The sequence below is a fragment of the Nerophis lumbriciformis genome, linkage group LG08 (genome assembly GCF_033978685.3).
Source record: "Nerophis lumbriciformis linkage group LG08, RoL_Nlum_v2.1, whole genome shotgun sequence".
Taxonomy (NCBI): domain Eukaryota; kingdom Metazoa; phylum Chordata; class Actinopteri; order Syngnathiformes; family Syngnathidae; genus Nerophis; species Nerophis lumbriciformis.
Genome location: NC_084555.2, coordinates 47797484 through 47822322, shown reverse-complemented (window position 1 = coordinate 47822322; position 24839 = coordinate 47797484). Strand labels below are relative to the sequence as shown.

Here is a 24839-nt window from a genome sequence, read left to right as displayed (position 1 = left end):
TGTGTCAGTAACCAGGTGAATTAAAAACTGTTTTTCCGACCAAAAAAACGTTATGAAATGTGTAGCGATGTCCCCCAGATATGTCGTACTGTCGCTTTAAGAAGAGCGCATGCGCAGTGCTGGAGGGCGTTTTGGGCTTTCTCGCGAGATCTGACAATAGCGCGCGAATGAAACAGGACGAGGGTAAGTCAAAATGGCGCTTGATGAAGAAGACGTTATTGTAGTCTTTAGAGTCCTGCGTTCTTAATCCGTTCGAATGTGTACACTTATGTCGTTTAATGGAGTTAAACGTCGTTCATGATAGTTTGTGTTTGGATACGTTACGTACGTGCTAGCTTAGCGCTAGTTAGCTTAGCTTGCTAGCTGCTAACAAAGAGACTCGGGGGTTATTATAAAGATCAAATGTGAGTGTAAAGTGTCGTGATTGTGTGAAAATGTGCGAAGGAATGATAGCAGAGTACGAGGAGGAACTTTCTTCAACAAAACAACATCAACTACTGGACGCGGTTCTCAAGAAACATCAACTTGTCTTACTCAGTACAGGTTTGTTTCATTCTTACTCTCACGTGTTTGCAAGCTTTATGTTTATTTATTAACACAATGCTTGAATATTTATGTCTTTAGAAGGATTGATTGTTTATTGTTTTGTGAGGATGTTGCACTGCTTTGTTTTTATATTGTTCATGCAAACAGGACAGTTTCAGGAAAGGAGACAAATCATTGTTTATTTAAAGCAGGGGTCGGCAACCCAAAACCTTGAAAGAGCCATATTGGACCAAAAATACAAAAAACAAATCTGTCTGGAGCCGCTAAAAATTAAAAGCCGTACATAAGTCTTATAATGAAGGCAACACATGATGCAAATGTCTATATTAGCCCATACTTGCCAACCCTCCCGGATTTTCCGGGAGACTCCCGAAATTCAGCGCCTCTCCCGAAAACCTCCCGGGACAAATTTTCTCCCGGAATTCAGGCGGAGGACCTGAGTGACGTGTTGACAGCCTGTTGTACATGCACATGTGACCCACCCATAATGTGTCACATTTTTGTGTTGATTTATTTAGTTTATTTTGTGGTTTGAATGCGTTTTTGGAGCTGTCATTACACATTTATCAGTATTCACATTGGTCAGTAGGGGGCAGTAGGGCGTTTCTTCCCAATTGAATGCTATCACCTGCAGACCGGAAGTGTCTTGTCATTCTGATGAGAGCGACCAGTCTGTGAACAATTGAAACAATTGTGTGCTTTTTCCTCCTGTATAACAGGTTAGTTTTGGTGAATCAACTCACTGAATAATATCCATGTGATCTTTATAAGTTTAAGTACACATTCTGATGGTGGAGCCTAACTCTAAAGTGTTTGTGAGTTGTAGTTTGTATTTGTAGTATGCAGTGTACAGCTGCAGTAATCAATACAAAATGGCGAAGTGAGTACGCAATATTTATATAGGAACTTCTGATCCTAATTCAGACTCCCAAATTAGAGCTCCCGTTTTCTTATTGATTTTATAATGTATATTTGTATAATGTGTGTGTTCTGAAATAGTGACAGAGAATAGAACAAGGATGGACAATTCAACCCTTAACTCAACAATGAGTAGAGTAGTGTTATGTGTGGGTATATGTGTAAATAAATGAACACTGAAATTCAAGTATTTCTTTTATTTATACATATGTGTGTGTGTATATATATATATATATATATATATATATATATATATATATATATATATATATATATATATATAAAATATGTGTATGTATATATATATATATATAGCTAGAATTCACTGAAAGTCAAGTATTTCTTATATATATATATATATATATATATATATATATATATATATATATATATATATGTATGTGTGGGGGGAAAAAATCACAAGACTATTTCATCTCTACAGGCCTGTTTCATGAGGGGGGGTACCCTCAATCGTCAGGAGATTTGAGGGTACCCCCCCTCATGAAACAGGCCTGTAGAGATGAAATAGTCTTGTGATTTTTTTTCCCCACACATACATATATTGCGCTCTACTACGGTATCGAGCACTATTTTTTGGATAACCTTATTAAGACATATATATATATATATATATATATATATATATATATATATATATAAGAAATACTTGACTTTCAGTGAATTCTAGCTTTATATATATATATACAGGTAAAAGCCAGTAAATTAGAATATTTTGAAAAACTTGATTTATTTCAGTAATTGCATTCAAAAGGTGTAACTTGTACATTATATTTATTCATTGCACACAGACTGATGCATTCAAATGTTTATTTCATTTAATTTTGATGATTTGAAGTGGCAACAAATGAAAATCCAAAATTCCGTGTGTCACAAAATTAGAATATTGTGTAAGGCTAATACAAAAAAGAGATTTTTAGAAATGTTGGCCAACTGAAAAGTATGAAAATGAAAAATATGAGCATGTACAATACTCAATACTTGGTTGGAGCTCCTTTTGCCTCAATTACTGCGTTAATGCGGCGTGGCATGGAGTCGATGAGTTTCTGGCACTGCTCAGGTGTTATGAGAGCCCAGGTTGCTCTGATAGTGGCCTTCAACTCTTCTGCGTTTTTGGGTCTGGCATTCTGCATCTTCCTTTTCACAATACCCCACAGATTTTCTATGGGGCTAAGGTCAGGGGAGTTGGCGGGCCAATTTAGAACAGAAATACCATGGTCCGTAAACCAGGCACGGGTAGATTTTGCGCTGTGTGCAGGCGCCAAGTCCTGTTGGAACTTGAAATCTCCATCTCCATAGAGCAGGTCAGCAGCAGGAAGCATGAAGTGCTCTAAAACTTGCTGGTAGACGGCTGCGTTGACCCTGGATCTCAGGAAACAGAGTGGACCAACACCAGCAGATGACATGGCACCCCAAACCATCACTGATGGTGGAAACTTTACACTAGACTTCAGGCAACGTGGATCCTGTGCCTCTCCTGTCTTCCTCCAGACTCTGGGACCTCGATTTCCAAAGGAAATGCAAAATTTGCATGGTTGGGTGATGGTTTGGGGTGCCATGTCATCTGCTGGTGTCGGTCCACTCTGTTTCCTGAGATCCAGGGTCAACGCAGCCGTCTACCAGCGAGTTTTAGAGCACTTCATGCTTCCTGCTGCTGACCTGCTCTATGGAGATGGAGATTTCAAGTTCCAACAGGACTTGGCGCCTGCACACAGCGCAAAATCTACCCGTGCCTGGTTTACGGACCATGGTATTTCTGTTCTAAATTGGCCCGCCAACTCCCCTGACCTTAGCCCCATAGAAAATCTGTGGGGTATTGTGAAAAGGAAGATGCAGAATGCCAGACCCAAAAACGCAGAAGAGTTGAAGGCCACTATCAGAGCAACCTGGGCTCTCATAACACCTGAGCAGTGCCAGAAACTCATCGACTCCATGCCACGCCGCATTAACGCAGTAATTGAGGCAAAAGGATTTCCAACCAAGTATTGAGTATTGTACATGCTCATATTTTTCATTTTCATACTTTTCAGTTGGCCAACATTTCTAAAAATCCCTTTTTTGTATTAGCCTTAAGTAATATTCTAATTTTGTGACACACGGAATTTTGGATTTTCATTTGTTGCCACTTCAAATCATCAAAATTAAATGAAATAAACATTTGAATGCATCAGTCTGTGTGCAATGAATAAATATAATGTACAAGTTACACCTTTTGAATGCAATTACTGAATTAAATCAAGTTTTTCAAAATATTCTAATTTACTGGCTTTTACCTGTGTGTGTGTGTATATATATATATATATATATATATATATATATATATATATATATATATATATTAACCACGCCCCCCACCCCCCACCTCCCGAAATCGGAGGTCTCAAGGTTGGCAAGTATGATATTAGCCATAATAGCCTACTATCAAAATGACTATGTGTCGCAGGCTGAAGCAAATCTTCGTTGACAGAAATGTTGAAATGTAGTATTTATTCTACACATTTTTACAACATTACATAGTAAATCAGAGGCTACTCAAAAGGTGAGATAACTCCTGGAAATGACTGACTTTTAATGGCCAAAGGTATAGATGTGTGTGTCCAAGTTAAAGGAAACGGCAGACGGTCTTCTTTTAATAGATTTATTACAATCTTTGGCAAACTAGGTAATGTTTGCTGTGGTCTGGAACAACATGGCACACAAACAACTATCTGAAATGCAGCCAATGTTACATACAGATAATGTGTCATGAGACATTCCAAACTAAATTATATACAAAGAGGATGGAAGTAAAGGATATTGAATGAGCTCAAATGAGGCATAATGATGCAATATGTACATTCAGCTAGCCTAAATAGCATGTTAGCATTGATTAGCTTGCAGTCATGCAGTGACCAAAAATGCCTCATTATCATTCCAACAAGTCAATAACATCAACCAAGCGCACCTTTTGTGCATTCACGCACAGCGTAAAACGTTTGGTGGACAAAATGAGACAAAGGAGGAGTGGAAGATTTTACATGTTAAACAAACATGTAAAAACAACACAGTCCACACTATGGTGAGTTCAAGAACTGCCGAAATTAGTAGGACAATACGATGTCCACCAAATACTCTCATGAGTGAAGCATACACACACAAACATATTAAACAGTGGGCTTTCTAACAATTGGGAAGGTTTGTGTCATGTTTGTCCTCAAACAAAAAACATACTAAAACGAAAAAATAATTTCCCCCCCGTCTTTTAGCATTTTCAATCCTTTTTTAAAAATGGTCCTGGGCAGCACTAAAGAGCCGCAGGTTGCTGGCCCCAGATTTAAAGTATTGATACCCGACATACGCATTTAGGCTATAAAGTGGGTTTTTCCTGTTAATCGAACAAAATATTCAAAAGATTACTCGAATACTTAAATAATCGTTATCTGCAGCTGTACATTAGTCACTCAATTTATTTTGAGCGCACATTCTCCTTTACTTAACTGCGGATGGTTACGTAAAAGGCGACCCAGTTTGCTTTACCTCAGTGATCAGGTCAATGCATGCATCGGTGCAAAGATGAGTGAGGAGACTCAAACTGCTGCTCGCCGTCAAATTTCTCTTCAAAATACACTCCGATAGGTGATACATTAAATAACACTACCATGTTTAAACTCAGCAAAAGTGAAAACATGTATTTAAAAGTCGTAATGTAATGACAAAAAACTGAATTGTTATGCAAAATTAATTAAAATACAAAAGATTTGTCTTAAAATATATGTATGACATTTCTTTATCCCTTTTATCACCCCAACAGCGTCCATATTATTGCAGGAAACTTTAATACAGTAAATCTTAAGACTGTATTACCAACATTTTATTAAAGGTGAACATTATCACCAGACCTATGTAAGCGTCAATATATACCTTGATGTTGCAGAAAAAAGACCATATATTTTTTTAACCGATTTCCAAACTCTAAATGGGTGAATTTTGGCGAATTAAAGCCTTTCTAATATTCGTCACATCGGGAAGCAATCCGCCATTTTCTCAAAGACCGAGTCAAATCAGCTCTGTTATTTTCCGTTTTTTCGACTGTTTTCCGTACCTTGGAGACATCATGCCTCGTCGGTATGTTGTCGGAGGGTGTAACAACACGAACAGGGACGGATTCAAGTTGCACCAGTGGCCCAAAGATGCGAAAGTGGCAAGAAATTGGACGTTTGTTCCGCACACTTTACCGACGAAAGCTATGCTACGACAGAGATGGCAAGAATGTGTGGATATCCTGAGACACTCAAAGCAGATGCATTTCCAACGATAAAGTCAAAGAAATCTGCCGCCAGATCCCCATTGAATCTGTCGGAGTGTGTGAGCAATTCAGGGACAAAGGACCTTGGTAGCACGGCAAGCAATGGCGGCAGTTTGTTCCCGCAGACGAGCGAGCTAAAACCCTAGCTTCCCTGGCCTGCTGACATCAACTCCAAAACTGGACGGATCAGCTTTCAGGAAAAGAGCGCGGATGAGGGTATGTCTACAGAATATATTAATTGATGAAAATTGGGCTGTCTGCACTCTCAAAGTGCATGTTGTTGCCAAATGTATTTCATATGCTGTAAACCTAGCTCATAGTTGTTAGTTTCCTTTAGTGCCAAACAAACACATACCAATCGTTGGTTAGAAGGCGATCGCCGAATTCGTCCTCGCTTTCTCCCGTGTCGCTGGCTGTCGTGTCGTTTTTGTCGGTTTCGCTTGCATACGGTTCAAACCGATATGGCTCAATAGCTTCAGTTTCTTCTTCAATTTCGTTTTCGCTACCTGCCTCCACACTACAACCATCCATTTCAATACATTCGTAATCTGTTGAATCGCTTAAGCCGCTGAAATCCGAGTCTGAATCCGAGCTAATGTCGCTATAGCTTGCTGTTCTTTCCGCCATGTTTGTTTGTGTTGGCTTCACTATGTGACGTCACAGGAAAATGGACGGGTGTTTATAACGATGGTTAAAATCAGGCACTTTGAAGCTTTTTTTAGGGATATTGCGTGATGTGTAAAATTTTGAAAAAACTTCGAAAAATATAATAAGCCACTGGGAACTGATTTTTAATGGTTTTAACCATTCTGAAATTGTGATAATGTTCCCCTTTAACACATAAAATGCCCAGCGTATACTCCAGTGCAGTGGTTCTTAACCTGGGTTCGATGGAACCCTAGGGGTTCGGTGAGTCGGCCTCAGGGTTTCGGCGGAGGTCAAAACACACCCGACTCATCGTGTAAATACAAACTTCTCCCTATCGGTGTATTACGGATACAGCAACAGCTGACTGGTTTGCAGGTGTGTAATTTGTTGTGAGTTTATGCACTGTGTTGGTTTTGTTGTTTGAACAAGGTGATGTTCATGCACGGTTCATTTTGTGCACAAGTAAAAAAAACATGGTAACACTTTAGTATGGGGAACATATTCACCATTAATTAGTTATTTTTCATTAAAGAAGGGTTCGGTGAATGCGCATATGAAACTGGTGGGGTTCGGTACCTCCATTAAGGTTAAGAACCACTGCTCCAGTGTATTCAAACATCTAGCATGCCTACAAAGCTGTACTGCTCCCCCACCTGGGTAGGTCAGACCTACTCCCCATCCTTGCATAAACCCCCCTCATTCAACAAACAAAGCCCACAAAGAGGACCATCATCGCCTGGCCCAAGGACGCCCTCCCCCGATTGCAGGACTCCTTTCAATATACACAGTGGGATGCCTTCTACCATGAAGTCCTTCACAGACGCAGGACTGTTGCATCAAGTACTGATTTGAGAATTGTGGGTAAGTGCATCCAGGGTGTTCCCTAATCAGAAGCCCTTGAAGACGAGCCAGGCCTTGACTCCGCCTTCATGTCAGGTGACAGGGCGTTGTACAGCGCCGCTTGTGCCGACCTGAGAAGATCCACTAGAACTGCCAAAGCGGAATCAGGGCTCTACGCTTAGCTTTTTCCACTGTGCCACGGTGCTACTAAAATGAAAAATTAGGAGCAATACAAAATATCACAATTTCATTATGAACACTCAAACAAGGTACACATGTGCACTCATACATATCAACATATTGCCATCATTAGGCCTACGGTAACGCTCAATTACGAACAGAACATCCCTAAACTGTGCTAGCACTGTCGGTAACACTAGTGTAGGGCTGGTCGATATGGATCAAAACTCATATCCCGATATATAGCTTGGTCCATAAACTAACCCATAAATGGAAATATCCATCGAAATAACTAAATAGCTCCACCATGCCTTCATTTAACATTTTCGGGCCTGATGAGGATCCCAAATACACAAACAACGGTACCAACAGCTAAGAAAAGTTGGTTTTACATTATAGGTTCCCACATTGAGGTGTTTTGAGATAAGAAAAAAAAAAGCCTTAAATAATATAAGATATTTAAAATCTCTAATCTTTGAAAAATATTTAGCTATGCTCAAAATCCTTTAGCTAACAAACCTCAAAGAACAACATGTGAAATAAAGAGCCCTGGTTTAAAAAGACACGTTTAAACGTCAGCAGCAACATGAACATTTACGGTATGAACATTTCTTACGGTTATTGTGACCAAATTTATCACGGTTATCATCATTATCCCGGTATTTTTAAATGTGCTCAAAATGTTCAAAAAGTACTGAAATCTTTTAAACCAACTTTTATATATAAAAAAAACAACACATTGATTTCCTTTGTAGACGAAACATCGTTGTAGATAAAAAACACTGTTTCATGGACCTCAAGTATAAATTGAATGTGCATATGAATGCAACACAAACATTACAAGCAAAGTAATATGGTAGAAAATAAATAAAATAAATGTGAAAATTGTGCAAGATAGCTCTTTATGGACATAAGAGGTAAAAAAAAAACAAATGTAAGAATTTTGCAAGGTGGCATCTGATGGCCATAAGATGTAACTGCACTTTTTCCATATAGACAAAAATAGTGTTCATGTATGAAATCTAGTCTTACACATAGAACTGTACGATTATGCCAAAATATTATTAAGGTTATTTTTATCAATATTCATATCATGATTATTCATTATGTTAGGTAAAACAGAGTTGGGTGGGGTGTCAACGCGATGTCATCATGTAATGTCTAATAAAAAGGTTATAGATAAACGTTATCTATATATTTAAAGACAAGTATTTGTTTTTTGTTCCATAATAGTATCAACATGTCATCTTTTTCTCATTACTTGATACCTCTATTTTTACATTTTGATAGAGAGAGGTAATGTACATTTTAGGGGTGTAACGGTACACAAAATTTTCGGTTCGGTACGTACCTCGGTTTAGAGGCCACGGTTCGGTTCATTTTCGGTACAGTAAGAAAACAACAAAATATACATTTTTGGATTATTTATTTCCCAAATTTGCAAAATCTTCCACCAAAAATATTTTTCTTAGTGGAATATTTGATATGAAGTAATCGGAACCTTGGATAGGTCAATAATTCATAATAACATTGATTTTGATTCAATATTAAGTTTTGAGCAATGACAGTTTGAAAGAAAGAAAACAGCTTTGTTTTATTAGTCAACATTGCAACTTTTTCTAAATTACATTTAACCTTCAAGCTTTTTTATTTCACTTTTGTTTTGTTTTTGTTTATTTTAATAGTATTTTTAGAATGTGCCGTAGGCCTTTAAAACATTAGCTGTGGGCGGCAAATGGCCTCCGGGGCACACTTTTGACACCCCTGTTATAGATATTAAAAAATTAAATCTGATAAATTTATGGATAAAAAGCAGAGCCTGGCGACGCATGCGCGTTTATCATAACTCTCTCACTCTCTCTGTCTCTGCCCCTCCCTCACCAATGCTGCTGCCCGCACAATTTTTTGTTTTTAACCCCTTCTTAACCCTGAACGTACATTGAAAATACACACAACCATAACTCGAAATGCCGGACATTTGAGGCATTTAAGAAACTCCGCCCGGACAGCTCCGCAAAAGAGGACATGTCCGGTGAAAAGAGGACGTATGGTCAGTCTATCCTAGCCCAGTTTCACCGGACATGTCCTCTTTTGCTAGCATGCTAGCAGCGACCGGGCTAGGATAGACTGACCATACGTCCTCTTTTCACCGGACATGTCCTCTTTTGCGGGGCTGTCCGGGCGGAGTTTCTTAAATGCCTCAAATGTCCGACATTTTGAGTATTGTTTACACAACGTGCAGTACGCTATTTAATATGTTCGTGTGGAAACTCGTTCGGTACACCTCCGCACCGAACCGAAACCCCCGTACCGAAACGGTTCAATAGAAATACATGTACCATTACACCCCTAGTACATTTATATGTACTAATGTATGTATATTAGCAGCAGGAATATGTCGTATAGTAATTAACTATACACCATAAAATATTAACAACCGGCTAAGTGACATGAATGTTTTTTAAAATACAAACTTTATGAAATAAAAAAAACACCAGTAATGTCAAAAAAGCATTGTTTACTTTTTGATATCAAAATAAAACAAAACAGTTTGGCTAATGAAAATAAAGTCTAATAAACAAGCTTTGTTCTTCTCCAACAACACCCACAGTTTGGCCTACAAAAAATAAACAGGAGTGATACCTCGCACATCGAATACACAATTTTCTCAGCATGCGTTCAATTCGATGAGATGACAAAACATTTTAGCTAGTATTTGTTATTTGAACACTAATAAAGCTTGCAGTTAAATAAAGGATCCCAGTAAACAAACTAAAGAGTTTATAAACAAGTTGTGACAACGTTCCCGACACATCGCCTGCTGCATGTTTCCTCACATTATTAACTCTGTCACAGCAGCTGATTTTTTCTCCTTCACTGTATACTTTTAGTGTGAGACAAATGCATCCGTCTCCATTATTGCAATTAAAAATTAAAACTAGAGATGTCCGATAATATCGGCCTGCCGATATGGGCTGATAAATGCGTTAAAATGTAATATCGGAAATTATCGGTATTGTTTTTTTATTTTTATTTTTATTTTTTATTTTTTATGAAATCAACATAAGAAACACAAGATACACTTACAATTAGTGCACCAACCCAAAAAAAACTTCCTCCCCCATTTACACTCATTCACACTCATTCACACAAAAGGGTTGTTTCTTCTGTTATTAATATTGTGGTTCCTACATTATATATCAATATATATCAATACAGTCTGCAAGGGATACAGTCCGTAAGCACACATGATTGCTGGTCCACTAATAGTACTAACTTTTAACAGCTAATTTTACTAATTTTCATTAATTACTAGTTTCAATGTAATGTTTTTATATTGTTTTACTTTCTTTTTTATTCAATAATTTTTTTTAAATTTATTTATCTTATTTTATTATTATATATATATTTTTAAAGTACCTTATCTTCACCATACCTGGTTGTCCAAATTAGGCATAATAATGTGTTAATTCCACGACTGTATATATCGGTATCGGTTGATATCAGTATTGGTAATTAAAGAGTTGGACAATATCGGATATCGGCAAAAAGCCATTAACGGACATTCCTAATTAAAACTGTATTTATTACTAACCATCTGGATTTTTACCACGGTTTATCATTATACCGTTTACCGTTGCTTCCCTACATTCAGTACGTTCTAATTTATTTATTAAGATATTATAATTGATTGTGTCAAATGCTTTTGTTAAAACACTACAGCAGCACACTTTTCGCTATATATTGCATTGGTGATCTCTTCTGTTTTTTCGATTAAATAATTAGATTGATTGATTTTCTGTGAGTGTTTCATTTTTATTTATGAATTTGTCCAATTTTTTGTTAAAAAGTTTTCAATACTTAACATTTTTTTGTGAATAAAGAAGGAGGTCTGTAATTTGTAAATTGGTGTTTGTCTCCAGTCTTATAAATTCATACGACTTTTGCTATTTTTCATATAAATTCCGTATCAGTAACGGATGTTAAAGAGATGGAAAATAAACTATTTTTTCATGAATCAATGGTTTATCATTACTCGGAGACAACTGACTGAAGCAAGAAGTGTTTGTCTCACTTTTGGTTGATGATAAAATAATAAATAAGTAATGTCTGATGTGCTTTAATGCGGTAATTGTCTTTGTTTTTGCTTGAACGCTGCAAAAACAATCTTGCGGCCAATATTTATCTAATTTCTATTAAGCTGTTCTAAGTTGAGGGTTCATAAATGCAAATCCATGAACATACTTTAATTTGTCATTTAGTTTTAGTCATTTTAAAAGGGTTCAATATTAGGAGTAATTCCTTATTTTCTCTTATGTATTTATACTAGCTTTTTAATCAAGCAAATATGTTTTTCCAATTACTCGATTAATTGAATACATTTGTTAGTCAAAATATTCAATAGCTGCAACCTTATATGACATGTAACATGCATGAGTTAAAATGTGTGTTTTGTTTGTGTCCTGTAGACATCCATCAGCTGATTGGACATCAAGTAACATGTCTCCCTCCTCTGCTGGGGGGCAGCTTCACTTTGGAGTGCGACTATCCACAGCCCCCCCATGTAAAAGAAGAAGAGGATCCACAGCCCCCTAATATTAAAGAGGAAAGGGAGGATACACAGCATCCCCAAGGTATTGAAGAAGAGGAGCATCTACAGCCCCCCTACATTCAAGAAGAAGGGGAGAGAGAGTGTCTTCTTGGGCAGGAGGAGGCTGATCTCACCAAGTTTCCACTGACTGGTGTCTCTGTAAAGACCGAAGACCATGAAGAGAAACCACCTGAGTCCTCACGGCTTCATCACAGTCCAAGTAAGCACAACATCCACATATCCTCTAATACAATGTTTGTAACTGATGTTCATCCAGGGTCAACCATTTTCTCTCTAGAGGTGGAGATATACTTGCTTTTTAACACAACCATTATAAAAATGCTTCATTAACAACAACAATGAATTTGCTGGGTTGCAACAATGTGACCTACAGGCCGTGTCCCTTACATCAGTGTTTTTCAACTACTGTGTGAGATACAGTCTGGTGTGCCGTGGGAGATTATCTAATTTCACCTATTTGGGTTAAAAATATTTTTTGCAAACCAGTAATTATAGTCTGCAAATGATGTGTTGTTGTTGGAGGAACCGTGTAATACTCTGCCATGTCAGTAGGTGGCAGCCGGTACCTAATTGCGTTGTAGATGTCGGAAACAGCAGGAGGCAGCGTACAGGTAAAAAGGTGTCTAATGCTTAAATCAAAAATAAACAAAAGGTGAGTGCCTCTAAGAAAAGGCATTGAAGCTTAGGGAAGGTTATGCGGAACAAAACTAAAACTGAACAGGCTACAAAGTAAACAAAAACAGAATGCTGGACGACAGCAAAGACTTACTGTGGAGCAAAGACAATGTACATCCGAACATGACATGACAATCAACAATGTCCCCACAAAGAAGGATAAAAACAACTGAAATATTCTTGATTGCTAAAACAAAGTAGATGCGGGAAATATCGCTCAAAGGAAGACATGAAACTGCGACAGGAAAATACCCAAAAAATAAAAAAAGCCACCAAAATAGGAGCGCAAGACAAGAACTAAAACACTACACACAGGAAAACAGCAAAAAACTCCAAATAAGTCATGGCGTGATGTGACAGGTGGTGACAGTACACCTACTTTGAGACAAGAGCTATAGTGATGCATGCTTGGTTATGGTTTAAAGTCATATCCAACAATTGCAACAACGACTTTTTACTGTCAACTGAGTTTCGGTTTTTAATGATTTCTGCTGGTGGTGTGCCTCGGGATTTTTTAAACGCAAAAAATGTGCCTTGGCTGAAAAAAGGTTGAAAAACACTGCCTTACATCACATGGTCAGATGAAGGCAAACATTCAATATGGCATGTGAGTGTATTTGAAAGGTTTAGTGGGGAATATACAAGCCAGACATCATGGAAAAAATAACATCAATGTTTATTTGGATGTAGTTACTTTTCTATCAACACTTTTCTTTAGGAAACCTCCACATGGAATGGATTTGTGTTTTGTTGTAGCGTGTGTTCGTTATCAAGATACAGTATGTCTGTGCTTTGAATAAGGCAGCCTACGAGAGATTTATGAGTAAGAACAGCACATTTATGCAACATTTTCACTCTGATTTCAATTGTTCTTTTTAGAAAATGTCTTTGTTTGCCCTTCATGTGCTTGAGTCCGAGCACGGACGTGACATCACTTGCAACCCAGCAAAATATGAAAATATATTTCCTCTTAAAACTTCCTTCAGCACATCCGGTGTGTCATTTATTTCAACATATTAGTGCTGTAGAGAGATTCACATGCCACCAATAGATTTAGCCATGTCACCTATCTCCCACATACAACACTGTCCTTTCAACCATTCTTAAAATACTGTGCAATTTAGCTTCCAACAAATTACAGGAGTTAAACACATTCTGGTCACCTTCTGTGACATTTTGTGCCATTTGTTTACAACTGAATAGAATGCTGACGTGGGGGATTCCGACTATTTTGGACTGGTGGTAGTCGATCCACAGCAGTCGTGCTTCCACACAATACCTCAATGCTAACGAGGGGAAATTACACTTCGTCTGTCATTGGCTTTGACAGTAGGATTGCTCGTTTGCATCTACCGTATTTTCCGCACCATAAGGCGCCCTGGGTTATAAGCCGCACCTTCAATGAACGGCATATTTCAAAACTTTGTCCACCTATAAGCCGCCCCGTGTTATAAGCCGCATCTAACTGCGCTAAAGGAATGTCAAAAAACCAGTCAGATAGGTCAGTCAAACTTTAATAATATATTAAAAACCAGCGTGATGTGGGCGCGCATGGAGTCGTATATCAACATGGACGGAGCTGCGTGAAAAAAGCCACCCGGCCTCTTCGCGTAAACTTAAACTTACCTTAACCACTCGCTCATCTTTTCTTCATCCATCCCTTCGAGTTAGCTTTTATGATGACGCCGGCTGGAAAGGTCTCTTTTGGCAAGGTCTTCCTTTTGAATATCACCATGGGTGGAAGTTTCTGGCCATTAGCATGGCAAGCTAGAACCACAGTGAAGGATGACTTCTCATTCCCTGTGGTGCGAATATTCACCGTACGTGCTCCCGTTGTATCCACAGTGCGGTTCACAGGAATATCAAAAGTCAGTGGAACCTCGTCCGTCCATGTTGATAATGTTCTCTGGCCGGATCTTTTTTTCAGCTATCTTGTTTTTACAATATGCACGGAAAGTAGCCAGCTTTTCTTGAAAGTCTTTAGGCAGTTGCTGTGAAATAGTAATCCGTGTGCGGATGGAGAGATTGCGTCTTTTCATGAACCGGATCCCTGTCGCTTAGTAGGAGCCATTTTGTGGTCTTTACAGATGTAAACACACAAAGGAAATGAAACGTAATATTCGCGCGCTTCTTCTTCTTCTACGCGGGCGGGTGGTTGCTTACAGTAGAAGAAGAAGCGCTTCCTGTTCTATGGGGGCGGTTGCTTGCGTAGAAGAAGAAGCACTTCCTCTTCTACGGGGAAAAAAGATGGCGGCTGTTTACCGTAGTTGCGAGACCGAAACTTTATGAAAATGAATCTTAATATTTATCCATATATAAAGCGCACCGGGTTATAAGGCGCACTGTCAGCTTTTGAGAAAATTTGTGGTTTTTAGGTGCGCCTTATAGTGCGGAAAATACGGTAAACACTTTTTTCCCCTCACTACGATAGGGTGAAATCATCCTAGCCCAGGCACACCCTCCTGGTTTTGGAGTAGGGATGTCACGGTATGAACATTTTAGACACCGCCTGGTCCGTCATATCATGGCTTACGTGCAGTGATTTCTCCAGATTCTCTGAACCTTTTGATGATATTACGGACCGTAGATGGTGAAATCTCTAAAATTCTTGCAAGGGCTTTTGAGAAATTTTGTTCTTAAACTGTTCGACAAGTTGCTCACGCATTTGTTGACAAAGTGGTGACCCTCGCCCCATCCTTGTTTGTGAATGACTGAGCATTTCATGGAACTTTCTCAGTCTTTTTTGCCACTTGTGCCAGCTTTTTTGAAGCATGTTGCAAGATTGGTTTCTTGTGAGTGGTTCAGTTATTTCTCTTTTGTAATGAACCTCCTTTATGTTTCTCCCACTTTTGATTTCTTACACGATTTGCACAGGATTTCGTCAATTATATTTACATTTTTTGTCCTGTTCAATTTTGTCCTTCAGGTGTACGAGCAGCTTTCTTTGTTTGTATGTCAGGGTTAACTGCTGTTTATTTTATTTTGTTTTTGTTTTTTGTTTTTTTGTTTTCTGGTGCGGGACAACTTTTCTAAACCCTGTGTTTGTCTTTTTGTGCCCTGCAGATCTCCCTGAGCAGCAGGAGTGGACCTCCAGGATGAAGCAAGAGGAGCCACAGCCCCCCCACATCAAAGAGGAAGAGGTGGAGCCTCAAGACCCGCACATTAAAGAAGAAAAGGAGGAACATAGCATCAGTCAAGAGGAAAAGCATATTGAAGAACTGGAGAAAGTTGATGTCCCCAAGATGCCATTGACTGGTGTCACTGTGAAGAGTGAAGACGAGTTCAAAGGTGATGATAAAGATTCTAAAGGTGATATTAAGACATGTGACACTGACCACACACACTTTCAATGCTCTCACTGTGACAAAACTTTTAATCGCCAAAATAATATGAAAAGACACATGAAATTACACAGTCCAGAAAAACATATTTCCTGTTCAATCTGTAGTAAAAGTTTTACACAAAAAGATAATTTGAAAAGACACATGAGAACACACAAAGAGGAAAAAGATTTTCCCTGTTCAATCTGTGGTAAAAGTTTTACACAAAAAGATACTTTGAAAAGACACATGAGAACACACAGTGAGGAAAAAGATTTTCCCTGTTCAATCTGTGGTAAAGGTTTTACAGCAAAATGTAATTTGATAAGACACATGAGAACACACACTGGAGAAAAACCGTTTTCCTGTTCAAACTGCAAAAAAAGCTTTTCGGAACGGTCAACGCTCGTACAACACATGAGAATACACACTGGAGAAAAACCATTCACTTGCTCAGTTTGCGATAAAAGATTTTCTGACAAGAAAATTTTGAAAAGACACACGAAAAGACACACGAAAAGACACACTGCTGAAAATCCTTTCGCCTGTTTAAAATGCAACGGAAACTTTTCTCAACAAGCCGACCTTGTACTGCACATGAGAATACACAACGGAGAAAAACCATTGAAGTGCTCTTACTGTGACAAAACGTTTCAATACAGTTGTCATCTGAAAAGGCACACAAGAGTACACACAGGCGAAAAACGCTTTTTCTGTTCAATTTGCCGTGACGGTTTTCCAGAGAATAAAGATTTTCAAAGACACATGAGAACACACACTGGAGAAAAACCTTTCGTTTGCGGCAAAAGATTCTGTGTAAAGCAAAGTTTGAAAATACACACAAGATTACACACTGGTGAAAACCTTATACCTGTTCAAGGTGCAACAAAAGCTTCAATTTTCGAGCAAACCTTCTGGTACACATGAGAATACACACTGGAGATAAACCATTTATGTGCTCAATTTGCAATAAAAGATACATCCGAAAGGAAGACTTGGTAATACACACAAGAAGGCATACTGGTGAAAAACCCTTTATCTGTTCAGTGTGTGGTAGAGGTTTTGTACAACATCCCCATTGAAAAAACACATGAGAATACACTCTGGAAAAAAACCATATTCCTGTTCAAGGTGCAACAAAGGTTTTACTGAAGGACAATCGCTTGTAAGACACTTGAGAACACACACAGGAGAGAAAGAACCGGAGTAAGAAACAGTGTGCTGGTGAGAACAGCAAATGAAGCTGCAGGATTTGAAATAAACTGTCATAACGCTGACATTCTAATGACATCACCACTTGTAACGTGTGTGACACAATCATGTCAATATGCTTCAACCATTTCTAGATTACATTGTCTTTGTTTTGTATTTTGCTTCCAGTCAAGTGCATGTATTATTTTTATTAGTTCTTCCTACTCCTTTTTTGGACATATTGTAATGTGAAATTGTAGCTACTCTACATGCATGTTCAAAATAAACTAATACCGATTTCAAACAGCAGCAGTATTCAGAGGGTTCATTTCAAATCTAGAAATGTTTTTTTGATTGATTGAAGCTTTTATTGGCAGATCGTGAGAGAAGAGATGGACGAAATGGGGAAAAAAAGAGTAAAGATGTGAAAATAATAGATGCTAAAAGACTTGAGACTTTAAGAGGAGGGAGAAGTGACAGTTTATTTGACTGGTGTTAGTGAATGTGATGTAGGAATGACAAAGTGAGGGAATCTATCCCACAAACGCTACGGTTCCTTTTAGATCTGAAAGAAGTGGACACACAATACAACCATGTCAATGGAAACAAAGATGTGCAAAGTGTGGAGGAGAACATTGTCAGAATAATTGTATCCAAGTTATCACAAAACATTGTGTGGCCATGAGTTCCCGGCAAGCAGACAAAAGTTGTCTTTGATCTTACCAAGCAGAAGGCATGTAAAACTCCACTGTGTAGAATGGGAAGCAACATGAAGGTGTTCTGTTTCTTTGATGTATTGTAATCCACAGAAAGATGTCGTCTTGACCCGAGAACTACAAAGCGGAGAGGAAGCAGGACCAGACTCCCCTCCAGGCGCCCTTTTCTTTGAACTGTTCTGTAATCAAAGGCGATAGCTGTTTACGACCCCACTCCCTTAGAAACAGCTGTTGCCATGTAATCAGGGAAAATACAAATAAAAGAGACGTACAATCTTTCGTCAGACCGTGTTGGAACACTGTACAAGGGTACAGGTGTACGCGCTCTCCTCAATTGAGCCAAATGTAATTCTGTCTCTGTTTAATTCCTTGCTTCTTGTCTTGTTTAATAGATGTCATCGGTGTTTGAACCTGACAAACATGCTTATGGTAAATGTGCTAAAGATGCTAAGCTAATGTGTTTTAAGTGGGGTGGGGAGCATAGTGCTGCACATGTGGGACGTGCTGTCCAAAAACATGTTAAACAAGTGCAAAGTTACAAGACTGAAATGCACTAAACAACATTGGCGCTGATGAAAGAAATATTGTTGGGACGAGAAATAAAGAATGATGATGAAGACGGTGGTGGAAGCTGCTGAGCAATATTTAGGAATGGAATAATGTAAAGCAGAATAGATAAATAATATTGTGACTCTTAACCAAGAGGCAAAACGTCACTGTTATATTTCAAATCATAATGCAAAAGGACAAGAAGTCCAAATAAGAATTAGTGAAAATAAAGTTAGACCTTATTTCATTTGTATTCAACAAACTTGGTTTCATATTCATCTTGATCTTGTGATATATGAATTGTATGAAATGTAATTAATTATTTAACCTTTTTTACCGTATTGGTATGTGTCATAAGTCATGTATGAGAAGCAGCACTCGGGAGCAGATATTTAAAGCCAAAGATTGTTCAATCGTCTGCAGCTGACATTTCTAAACCAGAGGACTTTGACCGGACTGGAAAGTCAACTCATGGGAAGAAAGAAATGAAACTACATATATATATATATATATATATATATTAGTTTCCTTTCCTTTCCACTCTACATGCCCCTAAAGCTGACCAACACAACAGATTGTAGTCAGCTGGAGGCGTGTCTTAATGAAATTAAACAATGGATGTCAACTAACTTTTTGCAACTCAACGCCAAGAAAACGGAAATGCTGATTATCGGTCCTGCTCAACACCGACATTTATTTAAGAATACCACCTTAACACATACTTGCCAACCCTCCCGGATTTTCCGGGAGACTCCCGAAATTCAGCGCCTCTCCCGAAAACCTCCCGGAATTCAGCCGGAGCTGGAGGCCACGCCCCCTCCAGCTCCATGCGGACCTGAGTCCAGTGTGCGCACACAAGGAGACGAAGCAGAAGAACGAGACCGTAGTCGAAGAGCGCAGGGGAGACACTTCTCCAGGGCCGATGTATGCTCGGGGCAACACCCTTCACCTTACCCGGCAGTGGGTCTCCACAGCGGACGACTTTAGGGTGAATGATGAGTCCAGCGATTAGTTGCAAATCTTGCTTTATTGATTGCTTGCACACAGCCAATCCAACACAAAACCAACTAGTCCCTCCCCGCACTCACGCTACCCCGCTCCCTCTCTTCTCTCGCCCACACGCTCACTGACGTCACTCACCTCACATGCTGTCACCTATTAAAGGGCCACACACACACATACTCTACTCTCATAACACACAGTACAGTTAGTAGAACAACTGTGTTTTCATTACTGTGTATTTGATAGGTGTTCTGAAGGTTTTCATATTGGTGTAAATTGTCCCTTTTAGTTCTATAGATAGATAATTTCTGTTAAGGGATTAATTATTATTATTTATTTCTATTTCGTATGTGTTGTTTGGGAAGGTGAAATGTATTTTCTTGAAGTTGTTTAACCGTTGCTACGGTTACGGTTGCCATGGTTACGGGCAGTTCCGTTTCCGCCGGCAGGTAGAAAAAAAGCGTTAAAAGAGCTCCAGCATTGACAGGCAGTCGGTAGTATTACACGGGAGATAGAGTTCACCATAGTTGCAGATCGAAGAAGTAACTACTCTATGCTTCTTTAAGTGCGTCATAAGTGACAGATAGTACATTAGTTTACGTTTAAGGACATTTGGGCGCTTCACGTTGCCAGTAGGAGGTGAAGCGCATTCTAACCGCTAGTTAGCTCACCGCAGCTCGCACCTGTGTTTGTTTTCTGCAAAGTGACTTCACGAACGCCAGGTTCAGTCACGTTTTGATTAAGTTTATTTAGGAGACACTCTCCCCTGTGACTGTTTTACTGTTTGGAGAGCGAGTTTGAACATTGTAGACTTTAGTTGTGTGCTATCGTGGCTACATTGCTGCGAGGGAAGTGGACAGCGCGAGGCACGAGTGTTAATTGCACGCGCTCACGGACTAGTCGACAGAGAGGTGACCCAGGACGAGGCTGGTTCTCCTCTCGCTCCAGACTGGACTCGTGAGGCAAGCTAAGAGGAAGCACGGCCGAGCCCCCCCACCATTCTCTTCTCTTCTCTACAACGGGAGGTGTCCCCCCTCTCCAACGCCCCCTTGGTATCCAGCAGTTTCAACTCACCCCACCCCACCCCTACGTGCACCAACAATACAGCAGGACCACAACAGACTATCTTCTGGCCCAGCCAAGGGGCCCAGGTTGGACTGTGTGTGTGTGTGTTGTGTAATTGGTTTAGTGCGGGAGGTTCTATTGGGGAGGTAGCGTGTGAGTGGTGATGAGTGTATGAGTGTAATTAATGTGTGTTTATTATTGTATGTTATATGGTATATAGTAAATAGTTTAACTAAATAAGTTGTCTCCTCTCACTCTCTCCTAGACTAGATTATTGGGTAAATAGTGAAAATTAGAGCATCCCCCAAGGTAATATACAGTCCTTTACAGGCTCCCGTACAATAGGTGTCATTGCCCCGGAATTGTATTGCATTGTACTTTCAAGTACAACAATGAGTAGATGAGTGTTGTGTGTGCATATGTGTAAATAAATGAACACTGCAATTCAAGTATTTCTTTTATTTATATATATAATATATATATATATATATATATATATATATATATATATATATATATATAGCTAGAATTCACTGAAAGTCAAGTATTTCATACATATATATATATATATATATATATATATATATATATATATATATATATATATATATATATATATATGAAATACTCGAGTTGATGAATTCTAGCTGTAAATATACTCCTCCCCTCGTAACCACGCCCCCCGCCCCACCGCCGACCATGCCCCCACCCCACACCTCCCGAAATCGGAGGTCTCAAGGTTGGCAAGTATGCCTTAACATTTGACAACCAAACAATTACACAAGGCGAATCAGTAAAGAATGTGGGTATTATCTTCGACCCAACTCTCTCCTTTGAGTCACACATTAAGAGTGTTACTAAAACGGCCTTCTTTCATCTCCGTAATATCGCTAAAATTCGTTCCATTTTGTCCACTAGCGACGCTGAGATCATTATTCATGCGTTCATTAAGTCTCGTCTCGATTACTGTAACGTATTATTTTCGGGTCTCCCTATGTCTAGCATTAAAAGATTACAGTTGGTACAAAATGCGGCTGCTAGACTTTTGACAAGAACAAGAAAGTTTGATCATATTACGCCTATACTGTATATACCTTAATAGACTTAAAAAAAATTTAAAAAAAAAAAAAAAAAAAAAAAAAAAAATATATATATATATATATATATATATATATATATATATATATATATATATATATATATATATATATATATATATATATATATATATATATATATATATATATATATATATATATATATATATACTGTATATACCTATACTGGCTCACCTGCACTGACTTATTGTGTACTTAAGATGTGACTTTAAGGGTTTACTACTTACGTATAAAATACTATACAGTCTAGCTCCGTCCTATCTTGCCGATTGCATTGTACCATATGTCCCGGCAAGAAACCTGCGTTCAAAGAACTCCGGCTTATTAGTGATTCCCAGAGCCCAAAAAAAGTCTGCGGGCTATAGAGCGTTTTCTATTGGGGCTCCAGTACTATGGAATGCCCTCCCGGTAACAGTTAGAGATGCTACCTCAGTAGAAGCATTTAAGTCCCATCTTAAAACTCATTTGTATACTCTAGCCTTTAAATAGACCCCCTTTTTAGACCAGTTGATCTGCCGTTTCTTTTCTTTTCGACCCCCTCTCCCTTGTGGAGGGGGAGACACACAGGTCCGGTGGCCATGGATGAAGTGCTGGCTGTCCAGAGTCGGACCCGGGGTGGACCACTCGCCTGTGTATCGGTTGGGTACATCTCTGCGCTGCTGACCTGTCTCCGCACGGGATGGTCTCCTGCTGGACCCACTATGAACTGGACTCTCACTATTATGTTAAATCCACTATGGACTGGACTTTCACAATATTATGTTAGATCCACTATGGACTGGACTCTCACTATTATGTTAGATCCACTATGGACTGGACTCTCACTATTATGTTAGATCCACTATGGACTGGACTCTCACTATTATGTTAGATCCACTAAGGACTGGACTCTCACTATTATGTTAGATCCACTATGGACTGGACTCTCACTATTATGTTAGATCCACTATGGACTGGACTCTCACTATTAAGTTAAATACCCTATGGACTGGACTCTCACTATTATGTTAGATCCACTATGGACTGGACTCTCACTATTAAGTTAAATACCCTATGGACTGGACTCTCACTATTATGTTAGATCCACTATGGACTGGACTCTCACACTATTATGTTACATCCACTATGGACTGGACTTTCACAATATAATGTTAGATCCACTAAGGACTGGACTCTCACTATTATGTTAGATCCACTATGGACTGGACTCACACTATTATGTTAGATACCCTATGGACTGGACTCTCACTATTATGTTAGATCCACTATGGACTGGACTCTTACTATTATGTTGGATCCACTATGGACTGGACTCTTACTATTATGTTGGATCCACTATGGACTGGACTCACACTATTATGTTAGATCCACTATGGACTGGACTCTCACTATTATGTTAGATCCACTATGGACTGGACTCTCACTATTATGTTAGATCCACTATGGACTGGACTCTCACACTATTATGTTAGATCCACTATGGACTGGACTTTCACAATATTATGTTGGATCCACTATGGACTGGACTCTCACTATTATGTTAGATCCACTATGGACTGGACTCTCACCATTATGTTAGATCCACTATGGACTGGACTCACACTATTATGTTAGATCCACTATGGACTGGACTCTCACTATTATGTTAGATCCACTATGGACTGGACTCTCACTATTATGTTAGATCTACTATGGACTGGACTCTTACTATTATGTTGGATCCACTATGGACTGGACTCTTACTATTATGTTGGATCCACTATGGACTGGACTCTTACTATTATGTTAGATCCACTATGGACTGGACTCTTACTATTATGTTGGATCCACTATGGACTGGACTCTTACTATTATGTTGGATACACTATGGACTGGACTCTTACTATTATGTTGGATACACTATGGACTGGACTCTCATTATGTTAGATCCACTATGGACTGGACTCTCACTATTATGTTAGATCCACTATGGACTGGACTCTCACTATCATGTTGGATCCACTATGGACTGGACTCTTACTATTATGTTGGATCCACTATGGACTGGACTCTTACTATTATGTTAGATCCACTATGGACTGGACTCTCACTATTATGTTAGATCCACTAAGGACTGGACTCTCACTATTATGTTAGATCCACTATGGACTGGACTCTCACTATTATGTTAGATCCACTAAGGACTGGACTCTCACTATTATGTTAGATCCACTAAGGACTGGACTATCACTATTATGTTAGATCCACTATGGACTGGACTCTCACTATTATGTTAGATCCACTATGGACTGGACTCTCACTATTATGTTAGATCCACTATGGACTGGACTCTCACTATTATGTTAGATCCACTATGGACTGGACTTTCACAATATTATGCTAGACCCACTCGACGTCCATTGCATCCGGTCTCCCCTAGAGGGGGTGGGTCCGCCCACATCTGCGGTCCTCTCCAAGGTTTCTCATAGTCATTCACATTGACATCCCACTGGGTTGTGAGTTTTTCCTTGCCCTGATGTGGGCTCTGTACCGAGGATGTCGTTGTGGCTTGTGCAGCCCTTTGAGACACTTGTGATTTAGGGCTATATAAATGAATATTGATTGATTGATTTCATACAATTCATATATCACAAGATCAAGATGAATATGAAACCAAGTTTGTTGAATACAAATGAAATAAGGTCTAACTTTATTTTCACTAATTCATATTTGGACTTGTCCTTTTGCATTATGATTTGAAATATAACAGTGATGCCTCTTGGTTAAGAGCCAGAATAGTATGTATTTATTCTGCTTTACATTATTTCATTCCTAAATATTGCTCAGCAGCTTCCACCACCGTCTTCATCATCATTCTTTATTTCTTATTCCAACAATATTTCTTTCATCAGCGCCAATGTTGCTTAGTGCATTTCTGTCTTGTAACTTTGCACTTGTTTAGCATGTTTTTGGACTGCACATCCCACATGTGCAGCACTATGCTCCCCACCCCACTTAAAACACATTAGCTTAGCATCTTTAGCACATTTACCATAAGCTTGTTTGTCAGCTTCAAACACCGATGACATCTATTAACCAAGACAAGAAGCAAGGAATTAAACAGAGACAGAATTATATTTGGCTCAATTGAGGAGAGTGCGTACACCTGTACTCTTG

General features: G+C 38.9%; 1 protein-coding gene across 1 annotated transcript; it reads left to right on the top strand.

Annotated features, from left to right (window-relative positions):
- The first annotated feature begins 241 nt into the window (after nt 1-241).
- On the top strand, nt 242-17416 carry LOC133611934 (uncharacterized). The gene is made up of 3 exons (XM_072913696.1): nt 242-543; nt 11905-12246; nt 15786-17416. Exons 1-3 carry the CDS (start codon nt 435-437, stop codon nt 16967-16969), a joined length of 1635 nt encoding a protein of 544 aa, XP_072769797.1. The 5' UTR covers nt 242-434; the 3' UTR covers nt 16970-17416.
- Nucleotides 17417-24839: the final 7423 nt, after the last annotated feature.